At 40.8% G+C, this 24824-nt stretch overlaps 1 protein-coding gene across 1 annotated transcript in view; it reads left to right on the top strand.

Annotated features, from left to right (window-relative positions):
* LOC100464386 (dnaJ homolog subfamily C member 1) overlaps window positions 1-22018 on the top strand; it is a 184092-nt gene extending 162074 nt beyond the window's left edge. The window contains exons 10-12 of the mRNA XM_011226930.3: window positions 17374-17422; window positions 18818-19275; window positions 21812-22018. Of these exons, the coding sequence (XP_011225232.2) occupies window positions 17374-17422; window positions 18818-19275; window positions 21812-21880 (576 nt within the window). The 3' untranslated portion in view covers window positions 21881-22018. The remainder of the gene's footprint in view (window positions 1-17373; window positions 17423-18817; window positions 19276-21811) is intronic.
* Window positions 22019-24824: the final 2806 nt, after the last annotated feature.

Here is a 24824-nt window from a genome sequence, read left to right as displayed (position 1 = left end):
CTGAGCCAGCCACGCACTTCTATATCTTACTTGATTGTATTACCTAGCTATTCCAGAGAAATATATTACAGTAATAGTGATTAGTGCAGACTTTTTTGCACATTATAAGAAAACCTAATGTTTGGCCATTAATTTTAGTATTAGTCATTGATATGAGACATATATTATTATATTTTCTTCAGGTTTTCCCATTCTCATTCATTACAGTTGTGCTCAGGGATAGATATGAAAATTTAACAATGGGTTGTTTTTTTTTTTAACATATATCAACATGATCATGCAATTTTTCTCATGATCTAATGAGGATGAATATATTATCAAGGCCTCTTTGTATTTTCAAGGCAAACTTCACTTGGTCATATAATACTATGCTTTAATAAACAGCTGGATTTAATTTATTAAGAATTTATTTAAAATTCTTGCACTTATATATGTAAGGATATTGTAGAAGTTTTGGTGTTTTGTTAATAGGATATCTTTAGATAGGGTTATACCAATCTACTAGAATTAGTTTATTATACCAGCCTTCTAGCACCTATAGAGTCAGGACAGTATTACACTCATAAAACAGAGGAAAAAGGAAAGGATGCTGTGGAAAAAGAATCAGAACAAAAATAAGTATTCAAATAAATGAAGTAGAATGGCTGAAAGTTATCAGGAAAAACTATGGAGCAAAATTTTTTAAAATGTTAAAAATATTAAAATATTATAGAAAAGCTAAGAAATACAGGGAATCAATCCAAGAGGTCCAAACCTGAATAAAAGTTCCAGTGAGAGAGAGAAAATAGATGCAAGAACATTATTCAATAAATAATACAAATGAAGTTTTCCAGGGATCAATTTGTAAAAGCCTGAGACTAATTTGTAAGAACCTTCCAAAGTCAAGTAACATACATGGAAAAGATCCTGGAAAAAATTTATGAACAGAGACTACACAGATGATCTTTAAAGCTTCTAGGGAGAAGAAACATCCAAATAAGACCAATCAGAGTGACATCAGATTGCTTAGCAACACTAGGTTCTGGGAGACAAAGGAACAATGGCTTCACCATTCTGAGGAGAAATAGTTCTGAATCTAGAACAAACCAAGTGTGATGGGAAATAGATGAGGCAAGGATGCATAGTCTTTCTTACAAAGTTCCCAGAGATTGTACTCTAGTAAAACAAACAAAACTGAATAAAATTTAAAAAGAGAAAGACGTGGAATCCAGTCCAATGAACAGAAATCCCAAGACCCCACAGTGTTGATACAATAGGCCAAAAGTGCAGTATATCCACACTGAAGTAGGAGAATGAAGGATTATGTGAGAGCAACGCTTGAAGAAAGGGAGATTTTATAGACTAGATAGTATGGCTGAAAACTTTAAAAAATGTACATATATGAAAAAAAGGCAACCAGAAACTCTATAAACAATAGAAAACCATACAAAAAAGGCATAGTCCAAATTTCAGTATATTAGACAGTAGGATAATACAGCAAAAATAATTTGATATTGAGAACAGTGTCCTTTGAGGGTACAAGGAGTGTGTCCACAGTATAATGCTTGTCTCTACAGTAAGTAATATTTACCAGATCATAATTTGTAAGGTCCTACAAAATGGCCTTTCATATTTTAAACATTTTATGTGTTTTACAGATGGTTTTCCAATTTTTAAAATCAACAAATTGTAGAAGACTATGGCAAGTTGCCCAGCAACAGTTTGTCCAAGTCCCCCAAAGCTCTGCTCTGGCTAGGTTACTAATTTCTTTTCAGAGGAATATAATTGAAATAATGTGTGTTCATAGGAGCTCTTATTCACTTTTCCCTTCTGCTGAGCTGGAATGCCAAATTTGCCTGCAACCAAGTTACAACCATGCAGGTAAAGACAGTTGCCCTAAAGATGGTGGAGAGGCACACAGTGGAAAGAGCCTGAGTGTATGGAGTAAAAGGAAAATCGTAGATAGTGACGAGTGCTATAAAGAAAAATGAAGCAGAGTAAGAAGTTAGAGACTGAATGGAATTGCAATTAAAAATGGAGTTCTGAGGAAAGTCTCTCAAAAAGGTAATATTTGAGCAGGGACACAATGCAAGTGAAGGAGCAAAGCTGTCTGAGAAAGTATTCCAGTAGAGGAAACCGCACTTACAAAAGCTCTGAGACAAGATCATGCTTGGGGTGTGCAGAGTCTAGCATAGAGGTCAATATGGCTGACAAAGAGTAAGTAGGAGGGGATTATAGACGATGAGGGCAAGAGGCAATGGAGGACCAGGCTATATAGAACCTTGCTGGCCACAATAAAGATTGTGGATTTTACTCTGAGTGAGATGGTTAAAGCACTGGAAATTTTTGAGCAAAGGAGTGCAAGATCTAAATGGGTCATTCTGACTGCTCTGTGGAGAAGACACTGTGGCAGGCAAAGTATGCAAGCAGGGAGGCAGGCTAAGTAAGATGCTATATCAGTTCTTGCAAAAGATGATGGTAGTTTGGACCAAGGGTTAGGAGGAGGTGGGAAAAAGAGGTTGAACTCAGGATATAATATACCAAAGCATGTTATTTAATATATGTACAGCATAAACTGTAACAGAACTTTGAACAGAAACTATTGACTCTGGATATAGGGTATGTTGCTTTTCATCATAAGCCCTTGTTGTATACTGCTTTTTTTTTTTAAGCTATGAACATAAGTTACCTTGATTTTTAACACTACTTTTAAAAATCTAAGGAAACAGAATATGTTACTTCTAATATTTTTCCATATCAGTATATATAGGCCTACCTCATTCTTAATTTGTTTTAGTTATAAAAGCTTTATTGATTTACAGAAATAGGAAAATCAATCCTAAAATTTTTATGGAACTACAAAGGACACCAAATAGCCAAAACAATCTTGAGAAAGAAGAACAAAGCTGGAGGTGTCACACTTCCTGATTTCAAAATATAAAGCTACAGTAATCAAAACAGTGTGGTACTAACATAAAGGAGACAAATGGACAATGGAACAGAATAGAGAGCCTGAAGTAAATTCACACATATACGGTCAACTGATCCTCAACAAGGGTGCCAACTATACACAATAAGGCAAGGATAGTCTCTTCGGCAATGATGTTGGGAAAACTGGATATGCACATGTAGAAGAATGAAATTGGATTCTTACACTATGTCTTACACTATGCAAAGTCAACTCAAAGTGGATTAAAGAGTTAAATGTAAGCCCTAAAACTAAAACTCCTGGAATAGGGGAAAGCATTATGACATTGGTCTTGCAGTGATTTCATTGATATGACACCAAAAGCTCAATCAATAAAAACAAAAATAAACAAGTGGGACCAAATCAAACTTAAAAGTTCTGCACAGCAAAGAAAACAGTCAACAGAATGAGAAGGTAACCTATGGAGTGGGAGAAAATATTTGCAAACCTTATATCTGATAAATGATTAATTTCTAAAATATATAAGGTCTCCTACAACTAAAAGCCAAAACATCTGCATTCCTTGTAAAGGTAATCAGGAAGTTAATGGAAGGCCCTCTTTTTAAATCTTTAAGATGAACTCTCTTATTTCTTGTATTTTTCTCTCCAGAGAATCCATAGAAAAATTTAAAGACATTGAAGAAATAAGAATGAACAGCACTGCTTTCTACCAGTTGGAAACATTCTTCAGGTGATTTATTTAATATTCAGATAACAGAGTGCCCTTTATACTTGAAGGGTACAGTAGTTCTCAGTTATAGTGAGTGCTCAATTGAGTTGGCCAAAATTAAAAACTACTGAATGAAAATAATGAACTTTGGTTACATAATTTTTATTATTAGAATAATAATGTAAGTGTCATCAAATCAGCCAGAATTTGAAAAATAGGACGAGATTATCACTAGTAGTCAACATTTATTTTCTGAGTTAGCTGAGGATGCCAGGAATTGAGCATACACTTTATATAGCTCAGAAAATTAGAAAATTCCTCTGTATAACTTGAGTAGAAATATGCCACCATATAACTCTCCACTGATCCTAATTGGACCTGAGGGAATATAATTTTCATTTTGCTAACTTAATATTCTGTTATTTTCATCAGTGTTTTCACTAGAAGGAATGAAACTATTTTAGATTTTTTTTGTCCATTCCACCCTATCCCATATGTCCCAGATTTGATTATAGAGCCCCTATTTCATAAGAATTTTAAAGATAAAATTAGGTATACCTATATTAAGAAAAAGGATTATAAAATGTTTTCTAATTGGAATCAGAAGATGGTAAAACAAATTTTCCTACAACTCTACAATTTGTATAGCTGTTAAAACACATATAGCAAGAGTGTTATCCAAACACCTACCTTAGACAGTAGCCCACAATATTATTTGTTCAGATACTGAGGAAGAAGAGAAGCCTCATCTGTGTGAGACCTATATAAAAATATATGTCTTCTCCCAAGAGACAGCTAGAAAAAAGCCTTGAATATAGCTTGACACAACCTGCCTTTAAGTCAGAGACCATATCTTCTACAATTGCAGATGATATAAAAGCCGAATGAGTAAGTGAAATCTTCATTATGAAATATGTGAGAATAATAAGACTAAACATTCAAGACTAAATTGGCATACATGTTATTGAAGTCATCTAGATCTAAAGGAGAGAAATAGATTTGGTGATGACCATGTCACCTCCAGTGTCATCTCCATTTACAGATGACATGATATTATATATAGAAAACCCCAAGGACTCCACCAAAAAAAAAAAAAAAAAAGCCAACCTGTTAGAACTAAGAAACTAATTCAGTAAAGTTGCAGGATACAAAATCAATATACAAAAATCAGTTGCATATCTATATACAAACAACATAATATCAGAAAAAGGTATTAAAACAATTACATCTACAATAGCATCAAAAAAAATAAAATACTAGGAATAAATTTAACCAAGAAGATGAAAGACCTGCATGCTAAAAACTATAAAACATGATGAAAGATATTCTGTACTCATGGACTGGAAGACTGCTTTGGGTATTATGGACATTTTAATAACAATCTACAGATCCAGTATAATCCCAGTCAAATCCCATGGCATTTTTCACAGAAATAAAACAAACAATCCCAAAATTTGTATGAAACCCCAAAGAACACCAATAGCCAAAATAATCTTAAGAAGAGCAAAGCTAGACACCTCACACTTTAAATTTCAAACTTTATTATAAAGCTGTAGTAATCAAAACAGTATGGTACAAGCATAAAAACATACACGCCAATCAATGGAACAGAATAGAGTCCACAAATAAACCCACACATATAAGGTCAACTAATCTTTGACAAAGAATATACAATGGGGAAAGAACAGTCTGTTCAATAAATGGTGCTGGGTAAACTGAACAGCACATGCAAAAGAATGAAATTGGACTCCTACACAAAAATCAACTCAAAATGGATTAAGGACTTTAACATAAGACCTGAAACCATAAAACTCCTAAAAGAAAACAGAGGGTAAACCCCTTGACATCAATCTTAGCGATGATTTTTTGGAATTAACACCAAAAGCAAAGGCAACAAAAGCAAAAGTAAACAAGTGGGACTACATCAAACTAAAAAGCTTCTGCACAGCAAGGAAACCATCAACAACACAAAAAGGAACCTATGGAATAGGAGAAAATATTTGCAAACCACATATCCAATAATGAGTTGTTAATATTTATATAAGGAACTGCTATAATGCAATAGCAAAAAAAGAAAGAAAATGCAACTAAAAACTGGCCAAAAGAACTAAATAGATGTTTTTTCAAAGAAGATATATAAATGGCTAACAGGTATATGAAAAGGTGCTCAATACACTAATCATCAAGGAAATATAAATCAAAACCACAATGAGACATCACACCTGTTAGGATGGCTATTATCAAAAAGACAAGACATGCTGGTGAAGATGTGGAGAAAAGCAAACAGTTGTACACTGTTGGTGAGAATGTAAACTAGTACAGCCTCTATGGAAGACAGTATAGTATAGAAGTTCCTCAAAAAGTTAAAAATAGAGCTACTATAGGACCCAGCAATTGCCCTACTAGGTATTTATCCAAAGGATACAAACATAGTGATTGGTGCACATGCACCCCTAGGTTTATAGCAGCAATTCCACAATAGCCACAATATAGAAAGAGCCCAGATGTCCATCAACAGATGAATGGATAAAGATGTGGTACATACACACACACGTACACGTACACACACACGCGCATGCGCGCAGTGGAATATTACTCAGCCATCAAAAATAATGAAATCTTGCCATTTGCAATGACATGGATGGAACTAGAGGGTATTATGCTAAATTAAATAAGTCAGAGAAAGACAAATACCATATGATTTCATTCATATGTGGAATTTAAGAAACAAACCAGGTGAACATAGGGGAAGGAAAGAAAAAATAAAATGAGAGTTGAGAGGGAAGCAAACCATAAGAGACACTGAACTCTAGGAAATAAACTTGAGGGTTCCTGGAGGGGAGGTGGGTGGGGAAGGGGATAATTGGGTGATGGGCATTAAGGAGGGCACTTAATGAGCACCAGGTGTTATATGCAACTGATGAATCACTAAATTCTACCTCTGAAACTAATTTTTTTAAAAAAATACTATTGGGGGGGAAAAAAGTTAAACTCATAGGAACAAATCATAGAAAAGTAGTTGCCAGGAGCTAGAGGGTAGGGAAAACAGGGAGAGCTTGGTAAAAGGATACAAACTTTGAGTTATAAGCTGAATAAAGTCTGAGAATCTAATGTATAACATGGTGACTATAGTTGATAGCACTGGGGTATATAATTAAAATTTGCTACGAGAGTGGAACTTAAATGTTCTCACCAAAGTGGGGGGGTGATAAATGTATGAGGTGATAAATATGTTAATTAACTCAGTAGGGGGAATTCTTTCACAGTGTGTATAAATATAAAATTATCATGTTGTGCACAGTAAATATCTTACAGTTTTATTACAATTTTGTCAACTATATCTAAAAAACAAAACAAAAACAAAAAAATGGACATCCATGTAATTGAAGTCATCTAGATCTATAGGAAAAAAATTGGATTTGGCGATGACCATATTCACTGAAAGATGATTTTCATTTCCTGAAGTGACATGCTATCATGCTCAAGGCACCCTGGCCATTAAGCCTTATATTAGACCATCACTTGTTTAGAAATATCTTTGTCTGCTTAGAATCATAAATAATATGCTGAGGATGACAAACTTGCCCCCAAAACAAATATTTTGTTTATTGCCATATACATCCTTTCTCCTGAGATAAAAAACAAATGAAGAGAAATTCTTAAGAAAAAAGGATCCTTTGCAGTTCTCATTGTGATACAACCATTTTATGACACCAGGAAATAAGAAGTTGACAAAGAGGCTAGAATATTAAAAGAATTACTTTACCACATAGAATTGGAAAATTAACCAGTTGTGCTTTGCTTTTTTCTAGTAAGTTCTACGTTGCCTTTTAAGTGGGAGGAAAGTGTGATTCAAAGATGACTGTGGTGACATCCCATTAGTTTCATTGTTTAATGCTGAAGATCTGAAGGATTCAGATTATAGCAGCTATTTGTTTTGTATGGTAGACCAGATTTTGATAAATACTGTATTCAGAATTCTCTGTCAGTACAAGGAGTAACTAACCAGGTATTCTCAAACCAATTCACCAATACCTTCTCTGGAAGGAGCCCTCCTGAAGTCAAAACAAATATCAAACACTGACCTCAGAAACTTTCCTTCAAAGGAGCCACAATTTGATTTGACTTGTTTGTTGAGCAATTTATGCCCGAGGGCATTTTATAAACAGTAGAGCATCTGTCAGCAATTAGTGGTGCTTAGCATTCAGTGTGGTCAGATAAAGAGAGGAAGAGAGTCCTGCAAATACCACTATCATCCAAAATTACTAGGCCTATCCATACCTGCACATCTCTGAGGAGCAACATCAGAGGCTTAACATTGTAGGGGACAGAGGCGCATAGACTTCACTAAAATAATGGAGACATCCACTGAACAAACATGCAAGTAACAATAAGTGTGATGGGGGGTGAGTATTGGGGGGACAGGAAGGGGAAATCAGTAACCAGAAGTGCCGCCACTTTAGAATATTATCTAAATATTCAGTTTACAGTGAAAATAATGAGCCTTGAGGACATCTGGCTGGCTCAGTCAAATGAGCATGTGACTCTTGATCTCAGGTCATGAGTTTGAGCCCCAAATTGGATGTAGAGATTACTAAAAAAATAATAATAAACGTTAGAAAAAAATAATGAGCCATGGAAAGAACCAAGAAACCATGAAAACAGAAGGCAACAGAAGCTGCCCATGAGAATGACCAGATGTAGATTTAACAGAAAAAGAGTTCAAAGTAGCCAATATAAATATGTTTACAGAACTAAAGGAAAGGAAAGCATGATTAAAGAAACGAAGGTATGACAAGAGTGTTACATCATACGGAAATATCAAGAAAGAGAAATTATTTTGAAAAAAAAAAAAAACAAGTGGTAATTCTGGAGTTGTATAAAAATTGAAATTTTTAAAGATTCACTGGAGGTTAGACTCCACAGTAAATTTGAACTGACGGAGGAAAGAACTAGCAAACTTGAAGATAGGTCCATGTAGACTATTCAAGCTGAAAAATGAGGGGAAAAATAAAAATAAACAGAGCTTCAGAGAAATATGAGATACCATGAAGCACATCAACATACGCATAATGGGAGTACTGGAAGTACAGAAAAGAAAAAATATCCAAAGAATAATGGGTAAAAACTTTCCAAATTTTTTGGAAGACACTAGCCTGTATATACATAGGAAGCTTGGCGAATTTGAGTAGGAAAACCTTAGATAACCACAAAAGGCACATATTATTAAAATTCTGAAAGCCAAAAATAAGGAGAAAATCTTGAAAGCAGCAAGAGAAAAATGACTCATCATTTACAAGAGAACCTCTCCCCCACACACCCAATGGATTAACATCTGACTTCTCAGCAGAAGCAATAGAGGCCAGAATGCAGTGGAATAACATATTCAGAGTGCTCAAAGAAAAATCTGCCAACCAAGAATCCTATACCTAGCAAAACTATTTTTCAAAAAATGAGGGCCAAATTTGTTCAAGATGAACAAAAACTGAAGTCATTCAGTCTGAAAGCAAGTGATCCCACGCAGTAATTCAAATCCACATGAAAAAACAAAAAGCACTGGTAAAGATAATTAGGTAATTATAAAAGACAATTAGAAATGCTTATTTTGTTCCTCCTAAGTCATTTAAAAAGCAATTATATAATAGATATATAATGCTTTGTTTGGCCTATTACATATAGAAAGATGATATATGTATAATATATTTGCCTGTAAGAGCACAAAGGAGGTAGGTGGGAGCAAAGCTGTATTGGGCTGAGTAAACTACTACAGATGATAAAGTAATAAGTACAACAATGTATTTTTGGATTTATAACATGAATAAATACAATATATATAATGATTATACCACAGTTTGGAGGGAAAGGAATAGAGCTATATAGAAATAATGTATATTTTTATCACTGGAATTAAGCTAGTATAGATCTGAGGCTGATTTTCATAAGTTAAGATGTATATGATAAACCCTGGAACTTCTACAAAAAAAAAAGAATAGTAAAAAAAAAATCATTAAATTAAAATGCTACACTAGAAAATATTCACTTATACAAAAGAAAATAGTAATAAAGGACTAGAGGAACAAAAAAGTCAGAAGATAAAAAAGGAAAAGGTAAAATGACAGGCATAAATTCAGCTATATCAATAACATCATTAAGTGTGAATGGATTAAACAATCCAAAGAGAGATTGGCAGACAGGATTTTTAAAAAATCATGATCCATCTGTATACAGTCTACATGAGACATCCTTTAGATTCAAAGAGAAATAAAATGAAAGAAAAGGATAGGAAAAGATAATATCAAGCAAATAGCAACCATAAGAAAGCTAGGGTGGCTATACAAATATCAGACAAAATATACTTTAAAATAAAAAGTTACCAGAGATAAAAAGGGACATTTTATAAGGATTAAAAGCCCAACCCAGAAAAATATAACAGTTATAAACATATGCACCTAACAACAGCACCAAAATACATTAAACAAAACCTGACGTAAATGATAAAAGAGGTGCCTGGCTGGCTCCGTCAGTAGAGCATGAAACTCTTGATCTCAGGATCGTGAGTTCGAGCCCCATGTTAGGTATAGAGATTACTTGAAAATAATAAAATATCTGAAAGAAAGGAAAAAAGGAAGGGAAAGAAATAAATAATTCAATAATAACGGTTGGAAGCTTCAATAACCCCACTTTCAGTAGGGTGTAGAACTAGACGGGAGATCAACAGGAAGACTTGAACAATACAATAAACCAACTAGACCTAACATATCTGTAGAACACTTTATCCAGCAAGAGAATATATGTTCTTTTCAAGTATGCATGAGACATATTCTAGGAACTTTAAACAAAAGTTTAAACAGATGGAAATAATACAAAGTATGTGCTCTGATCCCAAAGGAATGAAGTTAGAAATAAGTTTATGGGGAAAAAACTGGGAAAATCAACATATATGTTAAAATTAAACAGCAGACTCCTAAATAACCAATGAGTCAAAGAAGAAATTACAAGGGGAATCAAAATTCTTGAACATGAATTGAAATGAAGACATAACACACCAAAACTTAGGGAATGCAGCTAATGCAGTTCATACAGGGAAATTTATAGCTTTAAATGCCTTTATTAAGAAAGAAGAAGGGGGGCGCTTGGGTGGCTCAGTCAGTTAATAAGCATCCAACTCTTCATTCTGACTCAGGTCATGATCTCGGGGTCATGGGATCAAGCCCCAAGTTAAGCTCAGCACTAGAGCCCTCCCCCACCTTAAAAAAAAAAGAAAGAAAGAAAGAAAGAGGGGCATCCGGGTGGCTCAGGTGGTTGAGTGACTGACTTGATCTTAGCTCAGGTCTTAATCTCAGGGTCATGGAGTTCAAGCCCCATGTTGGACTTCATGCTGGGCATGGAGCCTACTTAAAAGAAAGAAGAAAGATCCTATGTCAGTAATCTAACCTTCCACCTTAAGGCACTGGGGGGAAAAATACTAAACTAAAAACAAGCAGAGGAAAGGAAATAATAAGTAGAACAGAAATTAATGAAATAGAGACTAGAAAATCAATAGAGAAAAATCAATGAACTCAAAAGCTAATGCTTTGAAAATATCAATAAAATTCACATTTAGCTAGATTGACCAACAGGGGGGGAAAGGACATTACTACCAACCATACAGAAATAAAAAGGGCTGTAAAAGGAATACTATGCCAGGAACAAATATATGCTAAGAAATTAGATATCTATTTTTCTAATAGATATAGATGAAATGGACAAATTCCTAGAAAGACAAACTACTAAAATTGAGTCAAGAAGAACTAGCAATTGAAATAGGTCTATAACAAGTGTAGAGATTGAACTAGTAATAAAAGAATCCACCTACAAAGAAAAGCCCGGATCTAGATGGCTTCGTGAGTGAATTCTTCCCAACTCATTTTATGAAGCCAGTATTATCCTTATACCAAACCAGAAAATGACAAGAAAACTACAGACCAATATTTTTATGAGTATGAATGCAAAAATCCTCAACAAAATACAGCAATATGAATCTAGCAACTTCTAAAAATAATTTTATACCCTCATCAAGCAGGATTTAACACAAGAATGCAAAGCAGATTCAATATCTGAAAATCAATTACTGTAAATACATTGTATCAGTAGAATAAAAAACAAATATCACAAGATCATCTCAGTAAAAGCATATGACAAAATTCAGCACCCATGAATAATAAAAATACTCAACAAATTAGGACTAAAAGGGAAGTGCTTCAACCTGATAAAGAGCATCTACTAAAAATCCACAGTTAACATCATGCTTACTGGGGTAAGAGGGGATGTTTTCTTGCTAAGATAAGGAATAAGACAAGGATGCCTGTTCTCACTGCTTTTTTCAACATTGTACGAGAGGTTCTAGTCGAGGCAATTAGGCAAGAAAAAGAAATAAGATTGAAAAGGAAGAAGTCAGCAGTCTCTATTTGCAGATGACATGATTTTATATATACAAAATCTGAAGGAGTTAAGTTAAAAAACTGTTGGTACTAATGAGTTCAGTAAGATTGGAGGATACATATCAATGCAAAAATCAGTTTTACTTTTATAGAACTGCAGTGAACAACCTGAAAATTAAATTCAGAAAATCTCATTTATAATAGCCTCAAAAAGAATAAAATACTTAGGAATTAGCTTAACAAAAGTACAAACTTAAACTCTGAAAACTACTATAAAACATTGTTGAAAGAAATTGAAGATCAAAATAAATGGAAAAATATCCCCTGTTCATGGATCAGATGTCTTAATTATCACGATGGCAATATTCCCCTAAGTGTGAGAGCTAAAACTATAATTAGAACAATTGAACCTCATCATATTTAAAAATTTCCATGCTTCACAGGACACCATTAAGAAAGTGAAAAAAGACAGCCCACAGAATGGGGGAAATATTTACAAATCATTTATCTGATAAAGGGCTTATATCCAAAATACATAAAGAGCTCTTACAACTCAATAATAGAAGAAATCACCCAAATAAAAAATGGAGAAAGGATCTGAATAGACACTTCTCCAAAGAAGCTATACAAATGGCAAATAAACACATGGAAAAAATGCTCAATATCATTAGTCTCTAGGGAAATGCAAATCAAAACCACAAGATACTACTTCACACCCACTAACATGGCTAGAATCAAAAAGTTTGATAACAAACTTTTTTTCCGTAACAAATGTTTGCCAAGATGTAGAGAAATCAGAAGCCTCATACACTCACTGCTGGTGTAAATATAAGATGGTGCAGCCATATTGGAAAACAGTATGGCAGTTCCTCAAAAAGTTAAATATAGAATTACCATATGTCTCTGCAATTCCACTCCTAGGTATCTACCCAAGATAAATGAAAACATTTTGCCCAAACAAAAACTTATACACAAATGTTTATAACAGCATTATCCTCAATAGCCAAAAAATTGAAACAACACAAATGATTATCAGCTGATGAATGGATAAACAAAATGAGGTACATTCATACAGTGGAATATTATTAAGCAAAAAGGAATGAAGTACTGATATATACCACAACTTGGATGAACCTGGAAACCATTACCCTAAGGGAAAGAAGCCAGCCACAAAAATCCATATTTTATATGCTTCCACTCATATCAAAGTCCAGAACAGGAAAATCTATAGAGACAGAAGATAGATTCATGATTGCTTGGTGAGGGATGGGGTGGGATGGGGAGGATGATAGCTAAAGGGTATTAGGTTTCTTTTTGAAGTGATGAAAATGTTCTAAAGTTGGCCATGATGATGGTTGTACATAACAGTGTACTGAAAACAAAACAGTGTACTGAATTTACATTTTAAGTGGCTGAATTGAATGGTATATGAATATATTTCAGTTAAGCTATTTTTTTAAGATTTTATTTAATTATTTGGGGGAGAGTGAGCGAGAGAGAGCATGAGTCGGGAGGGTGCAGAGGGAGAGGGAGAAGCAGACTCCCTGCTGAGCAGGGATCCTGACACGGGCTCAATCCCAGGACTCAGGGATCATGACCTGAGCCAAAGGCAGACGCTTAACCAACTGAGCCATTCAGGTGCCCCTCAGTTAAGCTGTTGTTTTTTGTTTTTTTTTTTTAAAGAACAAGGGAGATCTTTGTGTACTATTCTGCAAAAATCTCCAAAATAATTGTTAAACAAGAAAATGAGACGCAATTAAAAAAAACTATTTCACATCCTATATGTGGTGGTAGTTGAATCTCTAAGGGAGTTAAAATTCATAGAACTATGTGACAAAAGAGAAAAAGACAATTTTATTGTATAGTAATATAAAAAAACTAAATCTTAGAAAACACAAAAGAAATTGGGAGAGAAGAGGATTGTCACCAGAATTGGTAAACCCTGGTAGTGAACATCAAGGAAGTCGTCGAGAAGAAAGTCACACTTGAGAGTACCTTGAAGGATGGTTTGGCTCTAGACAGATATTCAAGAGGTTTGATAAGAGGAAAATCATTTCAGGCAATGTTAACGATGAGCAAAAGTACAGGGTAGGGAATTTCTGACTATCTGGGGAAGCATTAATTATTCAGTTCTGCTCAAAGAAAAGCTATCTACAAGAAAGAGAGTAGATCAAATTGTGGATCTCCTTGCATGTCAGGTTAAGAATTAAGGGGTGCCTGGGTGGCTCAGTCGGTCAAGCGTTTGCCTTCGGCCCAGGTCATGATCTCAGGGTCCTAGGATTGAGCCCCATGTCGGGATCCCTGCTCAGCAGGGAGTCTGTTCCTCCCTCTCCCTCTGCCCCTCCCCCACCCCGCTTGTGTGCTCCCTCTCTCTTAAAATAAATAAAATCTTTTTTTAAAAAAGAATTAGGGGCGCCTGGGTGGCACAGCGGTTAAGCGTCTGCCTTCGGCTCAGGGCGTGATCCCGGCGTTACGGGATCGACCCACGTCAGGCTCCTCTGCTGGGAGCCTGCTTCTTCCTCTCCCACTCCCCCTGCTTGTGTCCCCTCTCTCACTGACTGTCTCTATCTCTGTCAAATAAATAAATAAAATCTTTAAAAAAAAAATAAAAAAAAATAAAAAAGAATTAAACATTGTACAATCAGTGATGAGCCATGAAAGGAATCTGATCAGAACTCTGCCTTAAGGGTGTTACTCTATAAAAATTATTAGTAAGTAAGTAGGAGTCCAGTTAGAAGACTGTTCTAGTGGTTCAGTCAAGTGAGAATGAAGAACTAACACGGGAGGTGGCACTCTGAGAGAAGGGAACAGATGGGGTTGACATTGCAGAGCATGTGGCAGCTGGCTGGGGAGCAAGAGAAAAGTCCAGAACCTGACTGTTAGGTTGTGAGCCTAAGTGACTGAGATGATAGATAGCACTATCAAGAAAAGGAAGCGAAAGCAGAGAAATTGATGAGTTTAGTTTGAGAAACTAGGAGACCTCTAAATAAGAGATTTAGTGGCAGCTAAAGAGAGGAGCCATGTAGCATAGCAAAAAGAGAACACGGCCCATTTCTTCATCTATAAAATAAGAGATTTGGATTCCAAAGGCGGTATGTTATAGTGATTGAGAGCAAAGATTTTAGAACCCAACTTGCCTGGGCTCAGCTACTCATTAGCCTTTTAATCTTGGACATGTTATATATGCCCCCTGGGCCTCAGAGTCTGTAAAATGGGGATAATAATTGTATACCTACCTAATAATGACTGCTGTGGGGAGTATGTGTACAGACAGGTATCTTAGAACAATGCTCGGGACAAAGAAAGCTTACTGTTATATAGATGAAGTCCTTTTGGATCTGATGATCCATTGTTGCTATATGGTCAATTTCTGTGACACTGCTGTTCCCAGGTAGAGGTCAGGGCCAGAGGTACAGGTTAAGCATTCCTTTTCTAAAGTAATATTAAACAGTGGTATGAGATACCAAAGGAGAAAATGGAAAGGACAGATGAATGGCAAGACAGAGTGGTGGGGAGCATTATATTTGGGGTTGGGGGGGCAGTAGGCAGTGAAGGAACATTTGGATAAAGAGAAAGCCAAGTGGAGTAGAAAAGACAACTTAAAGGAAGATCATCTTTTAGAATGCAGGCCACTTGAGCTCAGTGGGAAGAATTATGGGACATATCTGATGGACAGGAAGAAGCTGAAGATGAAAGCAAAGCAAATTCATAGATGGAGCATAGTTCTGTGAAAATTCAAGAGGAAGGAAGATAATTTCTTTCTTTGAATTGGGATAAAAGATAGGAAGGATATATGGTGATGCAATTGAGACAGGAAAGTTGGAATTCAAGGAGGCTCGTGTTGGAGAACTTCCTTTTTTCTTACAATAAATAAGAAACAAGGTCATCTGGAAAGATTGAGGAAGATGGGGAATAAAATTGAAGAGTGTTTCTAAGCAGCTTTAAATATTTTCTCTAATTCTGTCCTTTGTATGAATGAAAAACAAATGATCCATGTCAGCTATAATAGGTAGTATTTACTGAGCCTTTCATATCTGCTCGGTATCATGCTAAGAGCTTATTTCAAATTTAGAACCTAATAGGCAAATGGTATTACTAGTATTATCCACATATTACAGAGGGTAATTCATGACACAGAGAAAGGATTAGAAATTGCTCAAGGTTACCCAGCTAATAAAAGGTGGGACCAAGATAAGTCTCCTTGAGTTCTTAACGATCATGCTTTCTGAGGTTTTACTTTCAAATTTCATTAAAGCAGTGAAACATTGGTTCAAGAATATGTATGCATTAATGGGATAGAATACAAAGTATAGAAAAACAGTGCATGTATACAGTGGAACATTTCATAAAGTCACCATTTCAAATAAGTAGGGAAAGGATGGCTTGATTAATTCATTGAGCAATTAACTATTTTTAATTTTTTTGAATTTTGACCCTTTATTTTAAAATATGTATAACAGAAGTCAGAACAGTGGTTGTCAGTGGGAGAGTAGAGATTAAATTAGGGGCACAAGAGAACTTTCTGGGATAATAGGAATATTCTATAATTTGATTAGAATGGTTACATATGTCCTTTTTTTGGTTAAAATTCATTGAATTGTACATTAAAAACCTGTACATTTAACTGTATGTAGATTTTATCTCAATTTAATAAAAAGGGAAATCCATATGTAGATCTTCAAGACATTGTTAAATGAAAAAAGCAAGGTATAGAATGAGACAGAAGATGTGATGCCATTTGTATAGAGAAAAAAGAAATAATTGCCACTGAACAAAATTATTTCTGTGGCTCCACACTCATGTATGTAAAGGTCCCCTGGGTCTTGGGTCTAACTGCCCTACTCCACCAAGAGAATCTGCCTCTAGTGTCTGTCTTCTACGTTCTTGCGGTTTCCTGAATGCAAAGAAAAGACAGATGTTTATATTCTAACATTAGTTAGGAGTACTGTTTATAATACTCATTGGCATAACATTCTCCGATGAAGAAAGATATTCTGTCAGCAAATCCTAAGAAACATGACTTGTTTGTATAGCATATTTTGAAAAGCAGCCTAGTATAGTGCAACTGGTGTTGAACTAGAAGTTTCAGGTGATCAAGTTCCTGTTCTGACTCTGCTACCAATCACACGGCTATTTTGGACCCAGCCATTTAATCTTTCTGGGCTTCAATTTCCTTGTTGGCTAAATAAATGAGTGGATGGATGACTGAGGGTCCTTCCAGGCCTAAGATTCCGTTAACCCATTTCGTTCACATGGACCTTATGTGAAATAGGTGATTTGACTTATAAGAGACATATGGAAAGTAAGGTTTTCTTTGCTTTTATACTTTGGTACAGGTGACAACCAAAGCCAAGCAACTGAAGGATTCAGTTACCTGCTCCCCAGGTGAGTTAGCTCCTACTTCATCCCACTAATCTAAAGCGATTTCTTCAAAGTAAATCTCCTTTTATAATAACTACTCTAAATACGGTGTATTTAAAGTATAAATACAGGTTTAGTGGTTTTGGCCAATAAACTCTACTGGTCATATCCCTAAATGGGGTCAAATCAGAGGCACCAACAAAACAATCCAGCCTCCCACACACACACACACTGGGGGCTAAGATGGATTTAATAAGTTTAAAAAACTATAAAAGCCTTGTTCATGGCTACTTTGGACGGCGGGGGCACACAGGGGAAAGCCACTCTGCACACCCCACACATGCACTGTGCGCTTTCCCCACACTCTCCACCTCGTCACCACCACCCACACAGGACAGCCTCTCAGAATAGACAAGCAGCTTTCCCAGGAATCTATGTTTCTCAAAATATGTTTCCCCCAGCCTGGAATTTTGCTAGAGTCTCTGTGCTGTTTGCTTGGAACCTGGAAGAAAATACTTCCTAACGCCTTCCAACTTCACTTAAATACAGGTCCCAAAGAGAGCAATGCAGGTGAGCAAACCCAGAAAGTCATCCCCGGGGCTCTGCAAGCTTCAGGAAAGAGGGCATTTCTAGATTCCTTTTCCACTGACACAGTTATTTGTTGGCACAAAGGCTGAAACAGGCAATGAGAGGCTATGGGAAAGAAGCCTGCCTCCAAGACACTCTCTAAAAATGTATTCTTGAAAACACGGTGTGGTATAGACTGTTGCACAAATGCGGATCTTACTAGAGCATTGGCGGGGCGGTAAAAGGTGTGAACAGAATAAGAGCTATGTAGTTGAACATTCTGGGGTGTCTCTGATATGCCACCCGTGGCTGGGAGACAGTCTGTTTGCCCTTTACTGTCCAACATGGCGGCACAGCGGCACCAGGAGCAGCTTTGGGCGGAGAGCGGGTCCCACAGAGTCGGTGGCTCACCTGCAGTTGTGAGCACAGCACAAGGCTTGACAAATTCATTTTAGCTTTGCTAATGGAATTAATAACAATTCTGGATGGTCAAGGACATCCTTCCTTACCTAAAAAGTGGCAGGTTATTCCTTCTCAAAGAGCTCTTTGCATTCTTTGGTCACACCCTGACTCCGTACATAACCCACTGTCCCTCAACGTGTTGGAAAGGACAGAAACTTGGTCCAGGCAAAACTGGGTTCAAATCCCACCTCTGCTGCTTTCTGAGTCTGATTTTTGTCATCTGTAAATTAGGACAATGATACCTATCTTTCTAGAATAGTGTGGAAATTAAGTAAAATAATATACGCCGAAGGCCTTACCACCCTGTCTGCTGTGCTGGGGGCAGTGCTGTTACTCTTGTCACCTGACCTGACCCACCTTTCCGTCTGTGTGATGTGTCCTTCCTCACAGGAATGGTCAGGCTCTCTGAACTGAAATCCACAGCTCAGAATTCCAGGCCCACCAAGGCCACCACGGCCTTGCCAGATGACATCATCACCCAGCGAGAAGACACAAAGCAGCCTGGGGAGGACGACGAGGAGGACGAGCAGGAGGAGGACGATGAGGAGCAGGAGGCAGTGGTCCCGGGGAGCCGGCCACGGAGGCGAAGGCCAGCCAAGCCGCCTGAGGCCACAGCAAAGGTGGAGCCAGAGGAGAAGTTCAGAGGGAAGAGGCAGAAGGACTTTGATATATCAGAACAAAGGGAATCCAGTGATGAGGAGAGCCAGAAGAGAGACAGAACTCGTGCTGCCGAGGAGCCATGGACTCAGAGTCAACAGAAACTTCTGGAATTAGCATTACAGCAGTACCCAAAGGGATCCTCTGACCGCTGGGACAAAATAGCCAAATGTGTCCCGTCTAAGAGTAAGGTGGGTGAGGTGGGGGAAGAAAGAGGCCTCTGCACTGGTTTCAGAACACCACTGACGTGGCTGCAGCCAGCTTGCCATCATTCTGCACCTTATCCTTACCCTCGTACCTCCAGCTGCCCATGCGATCCTATCTACCAGTGGTCTTCCAGTGTAGTTCTCCTGACAGCATGGTGAATCTGTGCCCCGGATTGGTTAGTGTGTATAAATGAGGTCAAGATCCTAAGGTAACCATTCTACAGATCAGTTGGTTTTTCTCAGGGAAAATTCCATATAGAGAACATAAATTTCACTCACAGCAAGTGTGCCAACCTTCTGGAGCATTCGCCCCAGTCTGGCAGTTTGAAAGCAGCACAGGATGGCTGGGCCACACCCTCACCCTCCTCCGTGGGAGCGGGGGTGGCTGTGGCAGGCCGGCAGGCCCTCCCTCGCGGGTAGAGGCTCCCTGTAACCAGAGTCAGGAGGTGTTTCCTCTCGCTCTGCAACGCGAGCCTTCACCCAAGAGCGTATGTGTGGTAGGTGACCGTGGCGTCGTGGTCATCGGGCCTGCAGTCCACGTCACTCTGGACTCTGCAGCCACCCTGGGCTGACCTGAGACTCTGGAGGCAGGGGTGTGGGTCCGGGCAAGGATGACATAGGATTCAGCCCACCCTGGAGCCCTGACCGTTTATACTTAACTCTTTTCCCTGTTTACAGCTCTTAGGATCTGCTTAAATACACCTGCAGACAGTTTTCAAACAAAACCTCAGACAGGTGGGCCGGTGGGATGCCCCCGGGAGAGCCAGCCTCACCCCAGTCTTTGCCTACTGTCTGCCAGTTCGGGGCTGTGGAGCTCATGGTGTGATCCTTCTCATTCAGGCCCTTCCTGACAGGCACACTGTCTCCTGGGTTTCTTTCCTTGTCGCTCTCCTCTCAGTCTGAGGCACCAGGAACGCTGAGAAATCAAAAGAACCAGTCTCCACTGCCTTCTGTGCCTCTATCACTCAGTAGCCTCTGGGCACATTGATGTTCATTTACATTCTTTTTTTTTTTAATTGAAATTCCATGTTGGAAAATCTAGCTCGTGGCCATGAATGTCCCCGTGTGTACAGGTCTAGTTATCTATCACCTACTTGAAAATGATGAAGTTGAGAATTCCCGGGGAGAAAAATAAACCATTAGCAGTTGATCTATTTGAGAAACACAGATTCTCCCAGCCTCTCCAACTGGTTTGCCAGAAGTAATTATTTTCCCTGAATTTCTCTAGCATCTGTCAGGACACAGGCATCTACATGTGTGATGAATTGACATTGGCTTAAAATGAAGGAGCTGGAACTGCGGATTCCTAAGGATAGAACATTCAGAAACCCATTGCCTCAGGGTTTGGAAACCCTCCTGTTTGAACCAGAAATAAGCAGCACTTTTATTGTCCTGCAAGTGTTCCCCTTAAGCCTTGACGTTAGAACCAGTTCCAGGAGCGGTGGCCCGCTGGCTCGCCTGCTGCGGAGTGACTCCCTGTAAGTGGCCTGCAAGCCACTGGGAACGCTGGGCCTGAAGGAAGAGTGTTTGCCTGAGGCGCATTCCCGGTCGGACTCACGGGCAGGCCTGCTGCCCGAGCTTGGTCGGGCTGTCCTCCGGGGAAATGCTGGGGCTGCACTAGTGTCATGCACCAGGCTGCACCAGTGGGCAGCAGAGCTAGAGGAAAAGGCTGATATTTCCAAAGAAGAAGCCCTCGTACCACTCCTAAGCTAGAATCATAGGAAGAAAGTAACATCCACGCTCTGTCCATGGCTGGTAAAAGCATCTGCCACGGAGCAGAAATCGTTTCACTCTAGACCTCAAGTTAGTGAAGGCTGCCAGTGCCACTGAGGTGAACAGAAACAGAAATGGATTCTGGAAAGTACCTTGTGACAAACATGAGAGTAAGGAGGCCCCTCCCCAGCATCACCCCAGCTCTGCGTAGGCCCTGGATCCTCACCCCTTGACAGCTACAGGCAGCTGGGATCTGAAGCCAGTAGCNGGTAGCTCTGCAGCAACAGGCCAGAGGGTCTGGGTGGGGCCGGGAGAGCAGGAGGAAGAGTCTGGCACCCTCCCTGCCGTGGTTCTAGGAGGCTAACGGGGCCACCATAGGAAGGTCCCAGCTGCCCCTTAAGAAGAGGCAAACCCAAATGAGAATGGTAAATGCCTGGCCTCAGGTTCCTCTGAAGGGCCGTGTGATGATATAGTGAAATATTAAGAATGATCATTATCATGAGCAAGTGGAAAGTCACAATCATGGTAGCAATGGTGCACCTCACACACAGCGGCCCGGGGCCCCTCTGCCAGTCGCTCACACCCCACCTCGGGCAGGCCTTCTGCCGGCCTTCTCCTGGCGCCTGCGTGGCCTGCCCGCCGGTGAGCAGCCGGACCCAGCCAGCCAGTCGCAGGCAGCTTGGTGCCGGCGAGAAGACGCCAGGGCCGCACTGACGCAGGGGCCGCCGGCAGGCCGCAGCGGGCTCAGCCCACGACGCCCACTGACCTGTGGAAATAACGTCTCACCTCTCTTTCTCTCTTCCTACAGGAAGACTGTATCGCTAGATACAAGTTGCTGGTTGAACTGGTCCAAAAGAAAAAACAAGCTAAAAGCTGAATATTCTGGAAGATGATGTTCACCTTCATTTTCCAAAATGATTATTTTAAAAGTCTTATGCAGAAATTTACATTTTGTACCTCAGTATTTCTAAACGTCATGTGCCTTAGTAAAAAAAAAAAAAAAATTAAAAAAAAATTTTAAATGTTGTGCTATATTGTTTAAACAAAGACTGTGTTAAAGGAGAGAAAGGATCTGGGTGATGAACAGATTCGCTCTTCTCATCATGGCCAAGTTAACGTCCCCGCACACAAAGTCTGTAGTGCTGACAGTCGGCACATGCAGGATTCTGAAGGAACACAGGCGTGAACGGACGTGTGAGGATTAGAACTTACTGTGTGTCTCTGAGCGAGGAGCTCAGCGCTTGCGGGGCTCACGGGCGGGGGGACGCAGGTGCTCAGAGCTGGGGGAGGCTGTCTGAAGGAGTTCGGTCTATCTAGAAAGGAGGCCGTGCGCAGGAACGAGGACAGAGGGTGACGAAGGTCCTACACTCCGCCGTTCGGGTGGTCCGGCGGAGATGCGCGCGGTCCNAACAAAGATTGTGTTAAAGGAGAGAAAGGATCTGGGTGATTAACAGATTCGCTTTTCTCATCATGGCCAAGTTAACATCCCCGCACACAAAGTCTGTAGTGCTGACAGTCGGCACATGCAGGATTCTGAAGGAACACAGGCGTGAACGGACGTGTGAGGATTAGAACTTACTGTGTGTCTCTGAGCGAGGAGCTCAGCGCTTGCGGGGCTCACGGGCGGGGGGACGCAGGTGCTCAGAGCTGGGGGAGGCTGTCTGAAGGAGTTCGGTCTATCTAGAAAGGAGGCCGTGCGCAGGAACGAGGACAGAGGGTGACGAAGGTCCTACACTCCGCCGTTCGGGTGGTCCGGCGGAGATGCGCGCGGTCCGCGGAGGACGAGCAGGGCCGGCCTGGAGGCAGCGGCGCCGCGCCGTCCTCACCGGGGCTGGCCTGTCCCGCCCGCAACTCCTGCCCGTCACCGTCCGCCGAGAGCGCCTTTCTAAACCCCCGTCACGTGCTCAGAGCTGGCGCGGCGTCTGCAGAGGGCAAGCAGCCTCGCCGTGAAAGCCGGCAGGGTCGACAGGGCACGTGCGAGGGAGGTGACGGGATCGAGTATGTGTGAAGAGCTCGCTTTCCTCCGGGGACGGAAACGAGGTTCGTTTCGTGGGGAAGGGTCACCAGCGGCCACCACAGGCTGTGGAATCGCGGAGGCCTTGTGCTCAGCGCGCAGCTCCGGCGCGGCTCCCCGAGGACGCTGTGGGCGGCGGGCCCCCTCAGCGAGCCGAAGAGCGGGCCCCACGCTGCCCTGGTTCCCCCCCCCACCCCCCAGTCGTCCGGCTGCAGCTCCGACCAGCCCCGTGCAGGGAGGGAGGGAGAGCCCGGCTGGCCAGCAGCCCCCGGCTGTGTCCCGGGTCGGGGGACGGACAGGCCGGGAAGGGGGCAGGGCGCCGGTGCCGTCAGGCCGTCCTGTTCCAGCCGGGCCATCCCTTCTGCCACCGAACCAGAGCCAACAGCTGATCCCCCAGAGCCTTCTGAAGCCACAGGGCTGTCCCTGTGCACCTGCTGTGGCCACGGCCGCCTCCCCATTCATTCCGGGCTGTGAGGGAGAAAAATGAGACGAAGAAAAACAGTGGCGAGCACGCTGTTGTTCTGGCTTCGTTCTGGCCCCGGGACCCCTCGCCTGTGAGTCCAGCTCCAGGCCTGCCTTTCGTGCCACTTGGTGGTCTGGCTTGTGACCTTCTGGGATTCTGCGAGCCTCCTTCCGTTCAAATACCCTTTTTACTTGCAGTACTTTGCACTGGGTTCCTGTCCCATGTACTCCCAAACTGCTTTACAAGAGTTCTGGGCTTCCAGCTTGGGGAGAGCCCCACAGGAGCCCAAAGATGCCCAATGCAATACAATCGAGAATACGATTCCCTGATTTGCCTACCAGCCTCATCTTTTCTAGACTTAAGAAGACAAGGCTGTAGCACAGCTTTCTACCTATGACTATTCTGCCTACCAAGTTCTTTAAAAAAAAAAAAAAAAAAAAAAGAAAGAAAGGGGCCCTTTCCTCAGGGGATTCTGGGAGCCGCCAATTTTTGTTGAAGTAGGTGGGCCAGGGGTTCCCAGAGTTCAGCCACACTCCAGAGACCTGTGGGGTTCAGTGTGAGCAAGGTCATGGCCAAGAAAACAAAGGAGCTTCCAAGAGGAAGTTGCTACACCGATCACGGGGGCATCAAGCACCCACGGCCAGGCCCACTGGCAGCCCCCTTCTCCAGGCCCGGCTCCCCTTTCCAGAGCCACCAGGGGCAGCCTTAGCGACTGGAGCTCCAAGGCCAAGCTCTGTGACATCAGGAGCCTTGGTTTACCTCTTTGTCTCCCTTCCTCGACTGGAGAAATAGGAAATAATGATAGCTGCCGCGTTGTTAGGACGATAAAGCGAGATAATCTGCGCAAAACCTTTAACATCATGCCGGGCATGTGGAAAACAGTAAGCTCTCTTCATCTGTCTGACCATCCAGCCTTGCTGTTAGCGTCCTTTTAAGAGGCCGCTGACGCATGAGAGGGCCGATGGGCCCGATGGGGCCCCCTACGCCTCACCTCCTGCCTGCCCCAGTTCCTCGCCTGGGTAGCCCCAGCTCCCCAGGCACCTGCGACCCTGGCAAAATCCCCTGTTCCGGTTGTGTTGTCTTCAGGGAGGGAGTCTGCATATTTCACTAGGTGTCCCCAAGGGTCTCTCACCCCAAAAAAAAAAAAAAAAAGCCTCTTTACTGCCTCTGCTGTCGTATTTATCCTGACATGGCCCACGGACAGAGAAACACCGCAGACGTGGCCTCCGACCAGTTTCAGACCCCAGCCCTGCTGCTCATGAACTGGGGCCTGGACCAGCCTCCCTTCAGCCTCTCAATGCTCATTTCCTGCCCCGAGAACTCAGATGCGATCGAGTCAGTGAG

Source organism: Ailuropoda melanoleuca, chromosome 15 (genome assembly GCF_002007445.2).
Source record: "Ailuropoda melanoleuca isolate Jingjing chromosome 15, ASM200744v2, whole genome shotgun sequence".
In the NCBI taxonomy this organism is placed as follows: domain Eukaryota; kingdom Metazoa; phylum Chordata; class Mammalia; order Carnivora; family Ursidae; genus Ailuropoda; species Ailuropoda melanoleuca.
Note: the sequence above shows the minus strand (reverse complement) of the source record. Positions and strands in the feature narration are given on the sequence as shown.